The sequence below is a fragment of the Electrona antarctica genome, assembly GCF_951216825.1.
Source record: "Electrona antarctica genome assembly, chromosome: 3".
Lineage (NCBI taxonomy): Eukaryota > Metazoa > Chordata > Actinopteri > Myctophiformes > Myctophidae > Electrona > Electrona antarctica.
Window position 1 is genome coordinate 14,602,754 of NC_136808.1, and position 20,785 is coordinate 14,623,538.

The following is a 20,785-nucleotide window of genomic DNA, read 5'->3' on the forward strand; positions in this document are numbered from 1 at the left end:
TGCAGATTTGCTGTATCTGTATATTAGATGAGCTTTATCTCAGATGCTGTTCACACGTTATAGGCTACATTTTATTTGTAGACCACTTGGAAGATAATAATAAACTTTGGACCACTGACTAGAGAATAGAGCATTTGTGCCCAAAACAAGTTCTGGAGGAATTTTGGAGCAATCATCAGTAAATTCAGTTCATGAGTTGTGATCTTAGTTGAGATGTCTGTGAGGAGTATCAAACCAACTTTTGGAGTTTTAATCCCTGGTGATGGTGGGTTATTTGAGAATGTAATGTGATTGCAGAAGTTACCATAAACACAGTAGGCCTACATGGATAGTTCACCTCAAACTGCCCTAAACTGTTGTCCATTTACATGCATATGGTAACTATTCATGTCCTTGAGTGTGAATGGGACTGTCTCTACTCCCTCTTGTTATTCGTTGTGGATCCATTGAGCATATCTGGGGGGAGTAGGGAGGGTGGATCTGGCTTCTGAATGAAGACTCTGTCACCCAACAATCCGCTCCATGGACGGCAGTGACATCAAAGAAACTGAGGATTTCAAATATCTTAGATCATACGTAGTCAGTAGCAGAAAGGACTTCCTGACAAGGAGAGGACAGGCCTGGAGTGCTTGTACTAAGCTACATCTTATATGGCAGTCAGACATCTCAAGAGCTATCAAGATCAACCTGTTCAAAGCCTGTGTGGAAAGTATCCTTCTTTATGGTGCCGAAACATGGACAATGAATAAGGAGTTTCGGGATCGTCTTGACGGAACATACACAAGACTCCTCATGCGTGTCCAGAACCTCTCATGGAAGGACCATCCCACTAAAGCTCAGATTTATGGAGGCACCCCCCCCCCATCTCAATTGTTGTGGCAGAAAGACTCCACTTTGCTGGACACTGCAACAGAGCAAAAGACCAGGTCATTTTGAATATTCTTCTGTGGAGACTACCCTGCCCATCAAGAGGAACACGACCTCTCACATTTCCAGATGTTCTGAGTAGGGACACAGGACTGACTGTGAATGAACTTGGTGTGGCAATGACCAACAGAGACCAGTGGAAGCAGCATGTGTCGCAGATCTCGAGGGCACTCGAAGGATGATGATGATGAGGGAGGGTGGAGGACAGTATGTTAGACTGTGATTTGTTGTTGAGATGGTCCCATTGTTCTTGCTGTTGACCTGTTCTTTTTTAGTGGTAATTCTTATTCACACAGCATTATTAAAACAGAAAAGTATGGTGGTGGAGTCTGTTAGAGCCTGTTGTTTTCTTTGCCATTTAGATTTGCATTAATCTACCTACATTATTACTTCATTGTATCTGACCCAAACAAGATGATAAGGGCGCCCCTCACTTCACACAGGTGTGATTTATTTAAATACATATTCAAAGGCAAGAGTTGTAACAACTCTTGCCACAGCTATTTGTAATTTATCTACATTATTATTTCATTGTATCTGACCCAAACAAGATGATAAGGGCGCCCCTCACTTCACACAGGTGTGATTTAATTAAATACATATTCAAAGGCAAGAGTTGTAACATAATATAGGCTACCCTTTTAGGTTGCATTGTTAATATTGCTGCATTTTTATTCAATTTCTTTCACAATCTTATTCTTCATTTCATTGTAATTTTACTATTAGATTTAGATGTGCACTTGGAGGATAAGAATAAACCTTGGACCACTGGAGAACAGAACATGTGCCCAAAAAAGTGAATTTGGAGCAATCATCTGCAAATTCAGTTTGTACAGGAACATGGGTCCCATTATTCAATGTGTTTCATGAAGGTCTATGATTGAAACAGGATTACACACACTAAACATTTTGGCACATGGGCTTTTCATTAAGCTTTATTCTACATGTAAATAACAGTGTGGACAGCACATCCACATAATGCCCTACCTAACTATACACAACATAATTCAAACCCTTTCATTCTGATGTGGGTGTAAAAGCTGGTCTATGTTTTAATCTCTGGTGGTGGTGGGCTATTTGTAATTTATTGCTGAAGTTACCATAAACAGTACATGTATAATTCACCTCAAACTATCTCAGAGTACAAATCAACATTTCACCTTATTTATGTAAAGGTCACTGCTATCCATTGTGCATGTCCTGTCTGTCATTTACATGTACAGCTCATGCAAATGACATGTCCTTGAGATGAATGGGAATGTCTCTCCTCCCTCTTGTTATTCAATTTGGATCCATTGAGCATATCTGGGGGAGGAGGGAGGGTGGAGGACAGTATCTTTGACTGTGATTGGTGGAGAGAGAGAGACTCTCTGGTATAAGAAGACTTGGTCTGTGTCAATTCTCCACAACTCCTCCAGGATATCAATCATTTCTGATCACATCTGACTGTGGACTCCAGACTTCAGCTAAAGATGAACTCTCTCCACCCCACCATGGACATTTCTGCTGAACAGGAGGAACCCAAAGACCTTGGTATGTTACTCAACTTAAATATTAAGTAGCCACTTAATTCCTATATTTTTAGTCATGCAATGTAGTAAGGTATAGGCCATTGTTAGTTAGCACTTTGTGGACTAGTTGTTGTGCAACAATCCCTGTCATGTAGCGGTCTTTCTACCTATCTACAATCTTTCCTTTGTATTTGTTTCCAATTCAGTGTTGCATCATCAGCCTGACTGCCCTGACTTACCAGGGGTGAATGAACAAAGAAGCTTGGCAAAGCAAAAACACCACTGCTGTGATCCGTGTGGAAAACACTTCCCTTCTATCTCCACACTTAAATCACACCCTGAAATGTCCAACCTGAAAAAACACCAGAGAATTCACACCGGAGAGAAACCCCACGGATGTGATCAGTGTGGACAACACTTCTCTCAAATCAGCAGCCTTAAAAGGCACCAGAGAATTCACACTGGAGAGAAACCCCACGGATGTGATCAGTGTGGACAACACTTCTCTCAAATCAGCAGCCTTAAAAGGCACCAGAGAATTCACACTGGAGAGAAGCCCTATGGATGTGATCAGTGTGGACAACACTTCTCTCAAATGGCACGCCTCAAAATCCACCAGAGAATTCACACTGGAGAGAAACCCCACGGATGTGATCAGTGTGGACAACACTTCTCTCAAATCAGCAGCCTTAAAAGGCACCAGAGAATTCACACTGGAGAGAAGCCCTATGGATGTGATCAGTGTGTACAACACTTCTCTCAAATGGCACACCTAAAAATCCACCAGAGAATTCACACTGGAGAGAAACCCCACGGATGTGATCAGTGTGGACAACACTTCTCTCAAATAGAAACCCTCAAAAACCACCAGAGAATTCACACTGGAGAGAAACCCTATGGATGTGATCAGTGTGGACAACACTTCTCCATGATGTCAAGCCTTAAAATCCACCAGAGAATTCACACTGGAGAGAAACCCTATGGATGTGATCAGTGTGGACAACACTTCTCCATGATGTCAAGCCTTAAAATCCACCAGAGAATTCACACTGGAGAGAAACCCTATGGATGTGTTCAATGTGGGAAACACTTCTCTCAAATGTCCAACCTTAAAAAACACCAGAGAATTCACACTGCAGAGAAACCCTATGGATGTGATCAGTGTGGGCAACACTTCTCTGAAATGTCCAACCTTAAAAAACACCAGAGAATTCACACTGCAGAGAAACCCTATGGATGTGATCAGTGTGGACAACACTTCTCCATGATGTCAAGCCTTAAAAGCCACCAGAGAATTCACACTGGAGAGAAACCCTATGGATGTGATCAGTGTGGAAAGAGTTTCACTACTTCAAGCGCCCGGAAACGCCATGAGCGCACACATATGAAAGATAAATCTGTTTAGTGTGAACAGTATGACAAGAGCTTCATTATAGAACTTAACCTACTGTTGACCTATTCTTTTTAGTGGTATTTCTTATTCACTGTGTCAAGAGTTTTCAGATACAATATTAGAACAGAAAAGTATGGTGGTGACTTGTGTTGGAGAAGAGCCTGTTTCTTCTGCCATTTTAACCCCCCCCCCCTGCATCAGTCTATCTGCATAATTGCTTCATGCATCTGATTTGTATTATTATTATGATACTGATTAAAATTGTTATATTATTGCTGAATTTTACTTGATACTGTATTGTCTCTGTGTAACATGTCCCTCCAACATTATGCAACAGATAGAAATAAACACGTCTTGATCATATTATTTGTGTCACTGAAATTTGACCTGCAGATTTGCTGTATTTAGATGAGCTTTATCTCAGAGGCTGACTAGATAACAGAACATTTGTGCCCAAAACAAGTTCTGGAGGAATTTGGAACAATCATCAGTAAATTCAGTTAATGAGTTGTGATCTTAGTTGAGATGTCTGTGAGGAGTATCAAACCAACTTTGAGTTTTGGTCTGTGTTTTAATCCCTGGTGATGGTGGGCTATTTGAGAATGTAATACAGGTATGATGGCTGAAGTTACCATAAACACAGTAGGCCTACACCGATAGTTCACATGCTGTTCACACGTTATAGGCTACATTTTATTTGTAGACCACTTGGAAGATAATAATAAACTTTGGACCACTGACTAGAGAATAGAGCATTTGTGCCCAAAACAAGTTCTGGAGGAATTTTGGAGCAATCATCAGTAAATTCAGTTCATGAGTTGTGATCTTAGTTGAGATGTCTGTGAGGAGTATCAAACCAACTTTCGGAGTTTTAATCCCTGGTGACGGTGGGCTATTTGAGAATGTAATGTGATTGCAGAAGTTACCATAAACACAGTAGGCCTACATGGATAGTTCACCTCACACTGCCCTAAACAAGGGCAGAAACACTGCGTTGATTAATTGCAAGCTTAACCTACTGTTGACCTGTTTTTAGTGGTATTTCTTATTCACTGTGTCAAGAGTTTTCAGAGACAATATTAGAACAGAAAAGTATGGTGGTGACTTGTGTTGGAGTCTGTTAGAGCCTATGTTTTCTTCTGCCATTTTACCCCCCCTGCATCAATCTATCTACATAATTGCTTCATTGCATCTGATTTGTATTATTATTATGATACTGATTAAAACTGTTATATTATTTGCTGAATTGTACTTGAAACTGTATTGTCTCTGTGGAACATGTCCCTCCAACATTATGCAGCAGATAGAAATAAACACGTCTTGATATGCAATTGAATTCCCAATCTTATCATTTGTGTCACTGAAATCTGACCTGCAGATTTGCTGTATTTAGATGAGCTTTATCTCAGATGCTGTTCACACGTTATAGGTAGGGATGTCCCGATACACTTTTTTCATTTCCGATCCGATTCCGATCCAACAATTTCTGTGTTAGCCGATACCGATACCGATACCAGAGTGCAGTACATGTACCGTAAATCCTCATTTATAATCCGGGGGCTTTTATTTGTCTCAACCGATTCTGATACCGGGCTTTTATTGGAAGGAGGCAGCTATAAGAAGGAGGCCTATATTTCTACTTTTCAAACTGATCATAATGAATAAATCACATTTTGGGTCTGTTAGACAGTTAGAACCCTGTAAAATGTACTGGACTCATTTATTGAAACCAAGTCCTCATAAAATATTAAAAGCTGCAGTTGCGGGGGCTCACTGGTCATTTTAACTTTTATTAATAATATTGGCATATTGCCTATGGTAAATACCATAATAAAATCAACACATCATTTTTAAACCAGGATTCCCTGCTTTCATATGACATGAAAAAAAATCCAATGGCAGTCCCTCAGTCAAATCTGGTCACAGTAATATTTACTATCCTATTTACTGCGGTTTAGATGCAAATAATAACATAAACATAAAATGTATGGTGTATGGTAGGCCATTTCCTATAATATCAAAGCAGCTAATATGAACAGTGCAACACTGCAGTGATCCAACTATTGCAACTTCAACGGGAGAGAGAGAGAGAGAGTCGCGTTAGAGAGAGAGAGACGCGAGAGAGAGAGAGAGAGAGACGCAGAGAGAGAGAGAGAGAGAGAGAGAGAGAGAGAGACGCAGAGAGAGAGAGAGAGAGAGAGAGACGCAGAGAGAGAGAGGAGGGGGTCACGTTAGCAACAGGCTAAGCTCACAGCATATTGGTACGTTCGTTCTATAAAAGGGTAGATCCGCTCCCGTTTGGGGCCTGCTGAGCCCCTAAACGGTAGCGATCTACCCTTTAATAGAACGAACGTACGGTACATTCGTTGCATGAAGCGTAGATCTGCGAGCTCGCAGCACGTCATGTCACAAACAGAAACAGCTCTCACTTGGTTTTGTAATTTTCCTCCCTCCGCAGTTAGACTGCTGCTCTGTGCTCTCGTTAGTTTTATTGTCCGAGACTCCGAGTCCATGAAAAGTTTCGACTCGGTGCAGACTAGCCCCATATGTGCCCTCTCCCTACGCTCATTCTGTAGCTCCGAGATGAGGTCACAGAAAGAAACCCCTCCCACCACGTTCAGAAACGGCGCATGTTTCCACAATTCCCCATTGCTTACCCTTTTCTTAACAATGCACCAAAACCTTGAAGTGACGTTCCGGGTTTACACTAATTTACCGTCAACAACTGAAAAGAAAATCCAACTAGCAATTTGAACCGAGCCTTTACGAAGCGAATTTTGTCAGTCGCTTCCATGTTTATCAAGGGATTGGTGCGTGTGCGCGGGCATGTCGAGTGAACTGAAGTCAGTTGGACATTTTCGACCAGGGGAGGCGCCGGGGAGGCGCTAAAGCTTTTCAACTTCCTTGAAAAACATGCTAAACAACCGCTGTAACGCTCGTGTAACCGTTTAAAGTTGGATTTTCTTTTCCGTTGTTGACGTTGAATTAGTGTAAACCCGGAACGTCACTTCAAGGTTTTGGTGCATTGTTAAGAAAAGGGTAAGCAATGGGGAATTGTGGAAACATGCGCCGTTTCTGAACGGGGTGGGAGGGGTTTCTTTCTGTGACCTCATCTCGGAGCTACAGAATGAGCGTAGGGAGAGGGCACATATGGGGCTAGGTGCAGACATGCACAGAGTTGTATTAAACCCAAATGCGATACATTTGGGTTTAATACAGTTCATTATTGCCTTGGCCCAGTCAGTTTAGAGTTTATTTGTCCAGTCTAACTTCGAAGAGAGGGGGAGAAAGAAAAACAACAAAAGATAGCCTACTTGGCAGCCCTTGTGCATGCAAATTTATGTTAGTCGCAAACTACAGCAAGCCGCCTTTGTTTTAAATTGTCCCCCATTCGCACGTCGGCAAAGCCGTTCACACCTACGGCTGGAGATGCTCGTTTTCAATACCGGCCCCGTCTCACCGTGCTGCGCGCATCACGTGATTAAATAAAATGTGGTATCGGATTGGTGCGGGGCGTACTTGCCGATTCCGATATGACCAAATAAGGGCATATCGGAGGGCATTCCGATACAAGTATCGGTATCGGGACATGCCTAGTTATAGGCTACATTTTATTTGTAGACCACTTGGAAGATAATAATAAACTTTGGACCACTGACTAGAGAATAGAGCATTTGTGCCCAAAACAAGTTCTGGAGGAATTTTGGAGCAATCATCAATAAATTCAGTTCATGAGTTGCAAACCAACTTTTGGAGTTTTAATCCCTGGTGACGGTGGGTTATTTGAGAATGTAATGTGATTGCAGAAGTTACCATAAACACAGTAGGCCTACATGGATAGTTCACCTCAAACTGCCCTAAACTGTTGTCCATTGTGCATGTCCTGCTGTCATTTACATGCATATGGTAACTATTCATGTCCTTGAGTGTGAATGGGACTGTTTCTACTCCCTCTTGTTATTCAATGTGGATCCATTGAGCATATCTGGGGGGAGTAGGGAGGGTGGATCTGGCTTCTGAATGAAGACTCTATGTCCAGATGGTAAGCTGGTATTTCCTGGTCAGTCCACCCATTTGACCAGTAAAGACCAGCTACCAGCTTGGCTTTGCTGGTCTTCCAGCCAGCCAGCTGGCTCACCAGCAAAGACCAGCAGAATCCAGCCTTAGACCAGCTAACCAAATACACTGACAAACCAGTCAGACCAGTCTGACCAGCATGTCCAGCCTGGTATACCATCTAAACCAGCCTAAGACCAGCTAAGACCAGCTAAAACCAGCAAAAACCAGCAACCATCATAAGCTGGTTTCTGCTGTTTTTTTCAGCAGGGAGGCTATTTGCTAATCAAGCAGATGACACAATGTTTAAGCATAGCACCGGTTGATATGTTTCTAAACCACTGCAAATGCACTCTGGACATGATATCCAAAGCACTGTGGATACGGACATTCACGTAGACTAGAGATCGGCTATTTTTTTAATGTGACCTAAGTGGTTAATGTGTCAGTTGAAAACTCCCGTATTTGACACTGTATTAATGTACAAAAACAATTGCTGATGGTCGTGTGTGAGCGTGTCAGAAAAGAAAGAAAAACGCCACTGCGAAAACTGAACGCCAAATTAGCCACAAGCCCACAACACATACAATGAGATTTGCATTGATTTTCAACACTTTCAACACAACATGTTTTCTATCATTTCAGTCATACCTGAATCTAAAGCGACTGCCCTTGAAGAAGAGGTTACTACTGGACACCGTACGGACCTGGCTGGACTTCTCCAACCTTAGAGAAAACAAACAGATACATACTGTACATGCTGCATAAGAACAACCACCACAACCACAACTATGTATCGGATTGTGCTACACTGTATGTATAGAAGAAATACTGCACAAAAACAATCACATGACATGCATGCTAGGATGAGTACAAAATAAAGCATTACAGTATTTTGTTCGATTCATTCACATTATTTTAAACTGCTGTTTGTGTCACGAGGACTTCCACATAGAATGCGAATATTAAGCTGAAAAAGCGTAATTATCATTTGAAACAAGGTTGATTTTTCTCTTCAACTTGTATGGACCACTGAGGATCCTTGGACCCCCAGCAGGGGTGTTTAGAACTAGTGACTTACTTGAAGAAGGACTGGTTCTCGACTCCGCACTTCCATAGGTGTTTACAGGCCTCAGGTGTAGGTGCAAAGTATGTCAGTATGATCTTCTTTTCCTGTAATGTGTACATCGTATGACAGTGACTACCTATATTCCCCTTTGTTACGTTAAATTTCAAAACTGTACCTACAGCTCCCATTCCCTTTGGATTTCACTTCACTTTTTTTTGAGTGGTGTAAACCACTCCTACAACTGGCTTTGTTAGTCTGTGCAGAAAAAATGAGCATGGTTGCTATGTTCACCCTGTTCACCCGGGTGTGATTTCATTACGTCAGACATGATTTCATTACGTCAGACAGGCTATATAAGACCTTACACCACTCAGTTCACACGGGTGTGATTTTTAATAATAATTGTTCTTTTCTGCTAAGGGGTGGATTGGAGTTATTGCACTCCTATAGTAATGTACTGTACTGTTGGAGATGCTATGGTTGATGTATTTTGTTGGGGACTCCCTCTTTCATTGGTGTTTCGCCTTGCTTGATTGCATCTAAACCCTAACATTTAACTTCACTAAAGCAATGCCCAAACTTAACCCTAACCTCACAAACACTATGCCGAACCCTAACCTCACAGAAAGTATTCCTGAATGTGACCTCAAAACCCTGTCCGCCTAGCAAAACACAGGCAAAAGAGACTCTCCCATTTTTTTGCTTGATTATCCTCATTTCTGGTCACGTGCTGAACCAATTATGATGTAATTTCCTACTCAGTGGCTTGTGAAGCACATCTTCTTTTCTTACAAACGGTTTTCTTCCTTTTGTATATTTTAGTGTGTTTTTTAAGGTGGGTCATGATGGGTTTTATAAGGCTCTACATTTTGTCTTGGTGTGGTTTTTCAGCCTTCCACCAATCTGCATGGTAATGAGGCTTTGATGTCATGTCCTATAAAATCAGTAGTACTTCTTCCACCTCTGCTGACTAAGTGAATTTGTTTCTGAAAACCAGGGCCTAAAGGTGCGTTCAGACTTGGATGGTTAGAGCGGCGCGATTACATACAAAGTCAATGCAAAGACGAGAAGTTGCGCAAACGGGCACGGCACAAACGGGGCGAACCGAGGCGAATACATATATTCAGGTCTGAACGCAGCTTAACACACATCTTAGTACAGTCGTTGCACATTTGGGTCTGCATGTGTTAAAGATAGATTACATCATCTCCCCAGTGTCAGCTCCCCCATGCATAAAACAAGACCCACAGTCACCCACCTCGCTCTGATTTGCATATATATGGAATGTCTTTGCTTCAAACTTCAGTTTGGTCACCTCTTCCCTGAGAGAGAGAGAGAGAGAGAGAGAGAGAGAGAGAGAGAGAGAGAGAGAAGAAAGAAAGAAAGAAAGAAAGAAAGAAAGAAAGAAAGAAAGAAAGAGAGATAGAGAGAGAGGGGGGGGGGGGGGGGGGGGGGGGTGAAAAAGGTAGTTAGAATTTACAATTCTTTGGTGTCGGGTGAAAACCTGGTAGGTTTATGCCCAAAACCATTCATTTTTGTTTTTTGTTTTTGAGGGGCGCTAGCCCTAACCTGACTCCGCCAGATGGGGCAGCAGAGAGTACACTGGGTTCCCCCCTCCTGCTCCCATCTGGGAACTCTCAGGCAGACTTGATGCCCGGCCACAAAACGGCCTGGCCAATCAGCAGCAGCTTCTAGCAGCTTCTAGCAGCAGCTTCTAGCTTCTAGCTGCTGCTGATTGGCCGTTTTGTGGCCGGGCATCAAGTCTGCCTGAGAGTTCCCAGATGGGAGCAGGAGGGGGGAACCCAGTGTACTCTCTGCTGCCCCATCTGGCGGAGTCAGGTTACGCTAGCCCCTCCTATGCCCGACTTTTGGTGTCTGTGTGAACACAAACATTGAAGCCAAAAGTGAGGACAGAAAAGTGAAGATGCAAATTGTGATTGGCCGGAATGACATTTGTGATGATTTGATTGGTTGATCACGGATGTATGATGTTGTATATCATGTATTATAATAAGAGCGCCCCTCACTTCACACCGGTGTGATTTTTGGTGTGTCATTGTCTTGCTCAAGGACACTTCAACACTGACTCTGGGGGAGCCCGGGTTCGAACTGGCAACCTTGCGGTTAATCCGGCCACTCTACCCCTGAGCCACCGTGATGCTCAGTGACATCATACTGTAGAAGGTACGTTTGTTTCCCTGCCCACATCCATGGTTTTTTCTACAGGCAGGTGTTTGGGTGAATTTCACCCGCGTTTACTGTTTAGTGATAGAGAAAAATCGCATACACCCACAATGAACTTTTATATATATAATTTCTTTCTTCACTGGACCATTCTCACATGTCCTAGGAATGGGTGGACCAAAGGAGAAGTTCCCAGCTCCATTTCCTTTTTTTTTTTTTTTATATTTTAAAAATAATTTTTCACAGATTTTGTGAAAAGTCATGATGAAATATTAAAGAAGAGTAGCTCAAGTTGCCATGTATTGCTGTACTTCAATATATTTTCACGAGAAATATTTTTTATGGAATATATACATTGGGTAAAATATACCCGTGTTTAGTGATGGTGTAAAATCATGTGAAGTGAGGGGCGGGCGCTCTTATCATCGTACATCACCCAACCTGCAGAACATCTCCATAATAACTCACCATCTATTCTAACCATAGATCTTGATAATAATATTAACGAGAATTATGTACATAGCCAATTAGCCAATTTGCTCAGACCCATGACGTAAAAATTCTCCTTTCATTGTCACTGGCATTTAATGTTTGTGTTGGCACAAAAAACGATTTGCTCAGACAGATATGACGTGAATTCACCTTTCACTGTCAATAGCAAATGTGACACGAGTTATGACAAAAATCTGTATATAGGAGGGGCTGGTGCCCCTCAAAAATATGTTTAGTGTTCTAGGGTTAAATTAAAATAGTGAAAACAGCCGATCTGCTTTTTTTTGTGTCACACTCTTGTATGATGAAGGAGGTCATTAATTAATTTAAGAAGTCATTAAAAAGTTGAAACATGGAGATTCTGCCCGACAGCAACGAATGAAGGCATTTAATTAGTAGACCCTTTCATCCGGAGGGAAGTGCAAGAGCAGAGTAAATGTTATGAATCCCAGCAAATCCTCAACAAATGACAGAGTAAATAAATGGTCATGTCGGCAGTGGCGTGCACAGATAGACACTAGGTGGTGCTAGAGCACCTGCCCTTTTCCCTTTGGACAGCAATGTGCCCTTTTGATTTTGTTTTGTACAGTGTACACTGTACAGTATGTGGACCATGTTGACATTGATTAATTCTTGATAAAAAGCTTCTAATATATTATTTATGCCCCACCCCCAATAGCAGCCCTTTTGTGACATATATTCATATTTTTAATTCATCATTTTAATGCCAAAAGACAAATCCGCGATTTACACACTATATCTCATTTTGACGGGGCAAGACTATAGTATTGGGACAATCAGTCCTGATGGTGTCGGTAACGTCACCATTATGCCGATTCTGACCAAATAGAGCGAGTGAGCGATGACGACTTCCGGTTTGGATCAAAATATCCGGTAGTATCTTTGCTACTGTGCAACACCATCAGATGTCCGGAATGCTAAGCTATCATCGTATTTTTCATAACTCTAATCAAGCCCAAAACATCGCATTTTACGCAGTGATGCATGCACGATCATGCGCGTGCGTGATCGACCATGCACGTGCGGATTTCGGCCCGTTTTAGGAACATTACATCGGCCGTTAGCCAAATTAGCCAAAAAATGCTAAATTTTGCTACATTAAGGTCCCGATTAGGCTCCGGATTGACAGCCCGTCAATTCCGTCAACGGAAGGTTTGGATTTATTGATTAATTCCGTCAATCCCGTCAACGGGAGTTCAAGGGTTAAGGCAACCGGCCGGTTCCACGCGCTGCACAAGGTGCCCTTTTTCACTTGAGCACCTGCCCCTCTAAATGTCTGTTCACGCCACTGTATGTCGGTCGTCGTGAACGGAGAGTGACGAAAACAATTTAGCACCTCAAGTAACTATACCAGGTAAACATAAAATAATAATAATAATAATAATAATAATAATAATAATAATAATAATAATAATAATAATAATAATAATAATAATAATAATAATAATAATAATACTGTAGGCGAAGAAGTGTACAAAAAAAGATGCCCATTTTCGTAAATGGAGACAGATGGGTAGGGAGAGAAGTGCTGGTTAGATTGTCAGAGGTTTGGGGGCGGTGCAAGTGGCTCGGTGACAGAGTCAAAGCCAGTATTCTTTAATGGATATCCACAGAAATACATTATTTTAGCACTTTTTTTAAAACATTGTTTTGGAAGAAAATAAATTGGGAAATATAACAATACCCAATGCTCATTATCTATGAGGAAATAGGCCTTTGGCTCGCCAACTTTAAATATTCATTGGGAGCCTAGCCAGATTATTACACCAGCTGTACATGTTGGGATCAAGGCACACTGATTTCACACTCAACTAGAAAAACTCAACTAGAAAAGTGTTCACCACAGGTCTGCATCAGGCTGGGTTGCCTAGCCTGGGCCTGCAAACTTTGAAAGCCAATCATATAATAGCCAATCCGAAAGATCTGACAGCTATATTGATCATGTGACCACAAAGATAATTATGTAGCCTATCGATTTTCATGAGCATTCGGAAAAATCTGTACGAGTAGTAGCAAAGTTTCATACAGATCGGCCCAATCGAGTCTGGGTATCAACCAAATGTGTGCTCACCATTTGAGGAAATGGACCCTCCTGTTTCCCTGGAGCACCGTGAAACCAAATGGAGTAAACGCCAGGAAGGCAGGATTGCCAGATACATCCTGAAACACACGCACGCACGCACGCACGCACGCACGCGCACACACACACACACACACACACACACACACACACACACACACACACACACACACACACACACACACACACACACACACACACACAGTTTTACAGTACAAGTAAGCAACCCACAATCAATTCACAGGTGAAAGCTATAATCCATAGCCGTGCCCAGGAATCCAAACTGTGGTCTCCTGCATGAGGCACCAAATTCCTGCCGTTCATGCAAGAGCCAGCCAGCCAGCCAGCCGGCCAGGGAAGATATAATTGCACTTATTTCAACTGTGTGCATGTTCATTTGAATGTTGAGGTCACCATTCATCATCTTCTAATAATAGTACTTTGATTTAAAATGTCAAAGTAGTAAAATATGCTGTGAATATAAGATGCTAGAGTGAGAACGAAGTAACAATGCAAATATGACAATATGACAAAAATCGGAGAACCACTGATATAGTTATTAGTACAAAGGGTACGCTCCTATGCCACCAAAATGTGGAACACCCTACCAACAGTCATTAAGACATGCAAAACCCTTGACTCCTTCAAAAACACTCTCAAAGGGCACCTACGGACGGCTGCAATTCGAAACTGGCCCCCGTAAAATCTGAATCCCCCACCCACCCCTTTTTCCCCTCACTGTATATGTTTTTTTTCCCCTTTTGACCTCCTCTATGATAATTTCCTGTTTTTGGCTATATAGAAGTGTATATCTGTACGTCTCAAAATGTTATGATGAATTGAACATGGTGGACCCTATTGTAAACAAGTGTAATGCTTCATGGTGTCGTCCACAGTTAACAGTTTTGTATTGAGTTGTGCTTGAAATGTACTGTAATTCTCCAATCTGTTAATAAATACTTCAATCAATCAATAGCACTGAATGTGTTTTCAGAAAGCCTCCTCTGACCTTGCATGGATGAGGGTCCACTCCGTAGGTCTCCAGCATCTGGGCCTTCTGCAGGAAGTTGAGCTCTGATGCGTCAGGAGACTGTCCTCTGCAAGGAACCACGGCAGCTCAGACACACAGCCACTGGTGGAAGTACTCTTTGTTTTGTTTTGTTAACATGGGCATTAACCCATTTTGACCTGAGATCAGATTCTAAAAATGTCTTCTACATCCTGACAGTTTTCTGAAAAAGCTATGTTTCTATGTCAGTCGTTCTTCAATTTAAAAAAAATAGCAGACCTACATGCTTTAGCTATTGAAAAATAGCAGATCTACAAGCTCATAGCGCGCCACCGAGTGGCGCGCTACGAGCTTGTAGATCTGCTATTTTTCAATAGCTAAAGCATAACATAATGCTAACACCTAAAGGGGTTCCCGCCCAGAATGGGTACAAGCCCTCTATAAAAGATGTGCTAATTTCCACTTGGCCAGGGCAGATATTGCGTCATGAGCTTCAGGCAGGCTACTTGTCAAGCAGTGGTGTCCTACCCACCCGATACCATGGTCTAAAATCTAAATGTCTCCATGAAAGAGGAGGGACTACTAGGGAGACCACCTCCAACAACTGCAGATCTACCATAGTAGTTATATTACAGTACATACTCTACCATACAAATGTAAGTAAGTAAGCTTTGCCGAGACGGAGCCTATCTCCTGTTTCTGTATAGCGTGATGCGGCTTGATGTACAATCTCCCCCAGCCATGATGTACAAGTACAGCCCCCTGGACATGACACTATAGGTGGCCTTACACTAGCCGATAATCGGGCATTTTTTGACACTCGGGGGGTGGCCGACTCAATCGATCTGCTCGGGGCCGCTCAAAGCGGGATCGGGATCGGCCCGATCAACATCAAGAATGTTTGATATTTGCTCTGCCCCGCTCCGATTATCCTGTAGTGTGTGGTGCTATCAGATTTCATATTGAAAAAAATCGGCTAGTGTAAGGCCACCTTAGGTCGCAGGTGCAGGGACTTACCTCCAATCCCACCCTGAGTGCCAAGCAGGGAGGCACTTGGTATCACTTGGTATGACCCAGCCGGGGATAGAAGAGAAGAGACCTGCCAATCTCAAGGCGGCACTCTAACCACAAGTCAAATGAGCTGGCTGGCCTTGTGGTTAGAGTACTGTACTACTTATAGTATTAACATACTCTACCATACAGATGTACTAGTTATATTGTATTAACATACTCTACCATACAGATGTACTATTTATACTGTATTAATATACTTTACCATATAGATTCTGGTATGGCAGTATGGTAAACTGTTATCGTTATTCATCCCATTTTAATTTCCATTAGAAAGTAGATACTCTACTCCATATACAGTACACACGTCATGACAGGGAGGGTCACTAGAGGGCAGTAGATGATATTATATATAAGCACGCATTTGCCTATTTGCTGTGTGTGTGTGGCCATGCTTTTGTGTGTGCGTGCAAGAGAGAGAGAGAGAGAGAGAGAGAGAGTGCGAGACACCCTCTTTTTACAGGCAAGGATGACCTAAGGTTAATCACACAACAACGTCACAGCAGTATCAAGACAAATCACGCATGCACGCACGCACGCACGCACGCACGCACGCACACGCTCACACACACACACACACACACACACACACACACACACACACACACACACACACACACACACACACACACACACACACACACACACACACACACACACACACACACACACACACACACACACACACACACACACACACACACACACACACACACACACACACACACCATGTAATACAGCAAGCCAAGGTCCAGGAAGAGATGAACGGACATCTAGGAATAGAGCGAGTACTCAGCATATAAAGTGAAGCTATGAAATTACATATGCGTGTCCTTGCATATCTCATCACAATATCAGTCTCAATATGTTCTTTCCTTAAGGAGCACAATGTTCATGACCTTGGCGGTTGGACAAAAAATAAAGAACAAAATTGCTGAATAAATACTGAGTCAGTAGGCTAGTCAGCCTTTGGCTGGACAGTTTCAGCTTTTGACTAGATGGTCAGACAATGTTAAAGCTAAACCCTGGGACTAGTTTTAATAACTAAAACATTATTTTAACCAATCTATATGGTACAGTATGTTAATACAATATAACTAGTACATCTGTATGGTAGAGTATGTTAATACAATATAACTAGTGCATCTGTATGGTAGAGTACAGTACTGTATGTTAATACAATATAACTAGTACATCTGTATGGTAGAGTACAGTATGTTAATACAATATAACTAGTACATCGGTATGGTAGAGTATGTTAATACAATACACACAATATGCAGCTCATACTCACAATATCTCCCCTGGCCAAGAGTGAATGCATATCTTGGATGAGCGCTATTGTGTTGGTCGGAGGCTAAGGCCTCCACTAAAACATCTCAGCAGTTTGCACTCTATTCTCCATTATACTGTATGACAGGGGTTCTCAACCCGTGGGTCACGACCCCTCGGGGGGTCGCCAAATTAAAAAAAAAATCTTTTTCACGATTTTTCAAAAATAGCAGACCTACAAGCTCGTAGCGCACCACTCGGTGGCGCGCTATGAGCTTGTAGATCTGCTATTTTTCAATAGCTAAATTATAACATAATGCTTAAAACACCAAAAGGGGTTCCCGCCCAAAATGGGTTAAGGTTATTGTAGCAGTCAATTTATATTGGGGGTCGGGAGGGGGCGGGGCGGGGGTCCCGAGACATTGCCAAAGCATTTCCAGGGGTCCCCGGCCAAAAACGTTGAGAACCCCTGCTGTATGACACTTCAAAGGTATATAAGGCATGCATGGTCTATTCTCCATTATACTGTATGACACTTCAAAGGTATATAAGGCATGCATGGTTTTCAGTGTGAAATGAATTGTGATGATACAGCCATCAGTGCTATAACGCCCTTGGCTGCTTCTTTAGATATTAATCATGCTGAATAATTCGGCCGATTCAACCGTGAGGCATTAAGTTGATGGAGCTCATAGCTGAAGTTCAGGAGCAGGACCACACCCCCAACGCAGCTACCTCCACCTCCTATCAAGCCACCTCCAATCAGGCCACCTCCACCCCTATATTACTAGCCCATCTAACCTCGGCTCTCCCCTGTTCTCATTTCTCGTCACCCCTCCCCCACCCCATTTCTCATCCTACCCCCCCTCTCTCTCACTCTCCCCCCTACAGGTTCCTGACGGGGGTCTGACGTGCCTCGGGAGCACGCCGGATCCCCGAAGCTTCCCCACCTCGGCTCAAATCCCCGACGCCGTCGATGGCCCGTCGTGGGCCATCACCCCGTGGTGGCATCCACGATCATGTCCTTTCTGTTTTCAATAAACCTGTTAAATGTTTTCATTGGTGGTGTGGTCCTTGATAGTGAAAGTCTGAGAAACCTGAGAATTTGGGCAGCGGTGGCCTATGGGTTAGAGGAGCGCCCTTGTTGCCGAAAGGTTGCCGGTTCGATTCCCCAGACGGGCAGGAAAAATCTGGGGGGGGAAGTGATTGTCATCACTCACCCAACACCGCTGAAGTGCCCTTGAGCAAGGCACTGAACCCCCAATTGCTCCCCCTGGAGCTGCTTAGTGTAGTATAAGACTGCGGTTGTACTGGTCAGCTCCCAGGTTTTAATGTGTGTGTATGCGTGTCTGTCTGTGTGTTTCTATGTGCAGGGTGTTGCTGAAAATGAGCACCTGTGCTCAGCTACTTCCCTGGGTAAATAAAGGATTAAAAAAAAAAGAATGTCCTTATTTTCTAAACGCTATATACTTAGTTGCCATGGTCAGTGGTCCCCCAGGGCTCTATATTGGTCCAGTAGAATTTCACTCTTCACCAAATCTCACAAGCCCCAGAATAGGGAAGCTAGGGTTCAAGCGGTTAATTTCAGACGGAGAAAAAAGCTAATCAGTTGACTGCCATCTCTGTTTGTACAATGACAACAGGCGTTTAGTTTTCTTTCCTAGAGAAGGTGTCATCACAACTGCGTTCACAGCTCATGTCACACAGTGACACTATAATGACAAGACACTGCTACACACAGTGTTCAATGTGTCATGCACAACCCACTCCACACTATCATTCACACATCGCACTGATGAGTGAAACCCTAGAAGCAGTGGTGGAGCCACATGGGATATGCATGTTTTAGGTAGGACACAGGAAGGTAAGGATAGACACGCAACACAACACAACTCTCCAGCTAGGAATCCAATGGAGGCTGTGGTTACATGGCTGCCGCACTTATAGTCTTGCGTAGCCAGACGATTGCTGAAACATCTGGTGACAGAATGTCACTGTATTCAATGTGGGGGCTAAAACTAAGATTTTAAAACAAAGCATCACAGAACCAAAGCAAATCGATCAGATCCCACATCTGGCTAATGCGAGACTACAATTCTTATAATCTCTTGTTACTCATCCTGGTCCAATAATTACGATTACGATCTATCTATCTATCTAAACGCCTGGGGCACAACTATTGAGATGTAGTTAAGGACTGCCTCAAGACTTAAAGCAATAGTGAAATAAATGCATGACAGACATAATTGACCAACCACAGAGGCATAGACCTCCTTAGACCAACCACAGACAAACCACAAACTTCCGTTACAGGCCAGCCAATAAGACTGACCTTTTCTCTGAAAAAACCTGGGCACATATAATAGCACATATAATAGCCGATCAGCTATATTTGCCGATTGTCCGCCTCGGAATAGGAAGGCTAAGCTTAAAGCTGATATAAGCAATAGTATGTACAAATTTTAATGACCTTATTTTTATTTAAAAAAAATTGTATTCAAACGGGTAAACTCTCTCCAAAAATCGAGTCTCTGTGACACATCTAGGGGCCGCAATCTGCATTCAAAGATGTTCCTAGAAGCTTTGTCATTGGTCGATTTGCCTGTCTACTTCCTGATTGGTTTCGACCAATGACCAATGACACGTACAGTAGTACGTGGACGGTCAGGTGTGTCAGTACACACACGGACGTGAACAGGACAGGTGTCAGCTTACATCAGCTCAGTCTTGTGGATGTCAGCAATCCGTCGCTCCAGCCTCTCAGAGTGCTTTGGGAAGAACTGGAACTTGGAGCTGTAGCCCTCTGGATGTTTCCCAGGGTCATAGTCACCGATCTCAGCTGACAAAAAGAGCATTAAAAAATAATTATAAATAAAGGAAAGATGATACATTCTTACAAGAGAGGAAAGTGTATATTTATTTAATAAGTATATATTTACTTTGCCTACCGCTGTTTAAGGCACAATTAATTAATTTTAGTATGGTTTCTGCCAGTTGACAACCTATTGTCTTTTTACTCTGTAACTTACTGAACTTACTGAACTAAAACATGACAACAATTAGACATTAAATATAAATGTATTTCAGTTCAAATTCAGTCAATAATTATCTGTTATTTAATGTCACAGTTAAACGGCAGTGTCATAGACACACAAATTCTGATTATGTCTCTTTCAATAAATCTGCCTAAAAATACAAAAATAAAAATAAACTCAGTAATGAACTCAGAGATGAACTTCCAAAAACAAATCTCTACATTTTACACGTGACAACATGTCATTCGAAAGCAACAGACAGTCCTTTCAAAATGATGGCCACACTTTTGTGACAGACGTTTTAGTTGTGGCTGTTTTAGGCTGTACAAAAGCAAGGAGCTAAACATGAGAGTTAAAGAGACACTTGCATGACATGCACGCACAAATAATTCAAGTCCACTCCAATCCTTGCTTTGACCATTGATTCTTCTCCACACATACAGTTACAACAGTTCCCAGCAAACTATTAAAGATGGAGTGCCGTGGTTTCCCCCCCCCTAAAACATGATCAACAAAAGTACAACAATCACGGCACACAGGATGTTGCGGTTACGGTACGTTAATTGTGGTCAACAGAATGGCACCAACGCCGTCATTCATTATCAGCGTGGCAGCGCCCCAGCCCTGTTGATTATGGCCACCACCTACTACCAGAAAAGTGCCCA

At 42.5% G+C, this 20,785-nt stretch overlaps 1 protein-coding gene across 3 annotated transcripts in view; it reads right to left on the bottom strand.

Moving 5' to 3' along the window:
* Positions 1-20,785, bottom strand: part of LOC306920767 (FERM domain-containing protein 5-like) — a gene marked incomplete at its 5' end in the record, with an annotated part of 144,821 nt that overhangs the window by 20,768 nt on the left and 103,268 nt on the right. For 2 of the 3 annotated variants that reach the window (XM_079497642.1, XM_079497641.1), the window contains 6 exons: positions 8,539-8,613; positions 8,969-9,060; positions 10,215-10,278; positions 13,725-13,813; positions 14,743-14,830; positions 19,801-19,924. In XM_079497642.1, coding sequence (XP_079353768.1) covers positions 8,539-8,613; positions 8,969-9,060; positions 10,215-10,278; positions 13,725-13,813; positions 14,743-14,830; positions 19,801-19,924 — 532 coding nt within the window. Of the gene's footprint in view, positions 1-8,538; positions 8,614-8,968; positions 9,061-10,214; positions 10,279-13,724; positions 13,814-14,712; positions 14,831-19,800; positions 19,925-20,785 lie in introns of all 3 variants that reach the window. The other variant, XM_079497640.1, reaches the window with a different exon arrangement.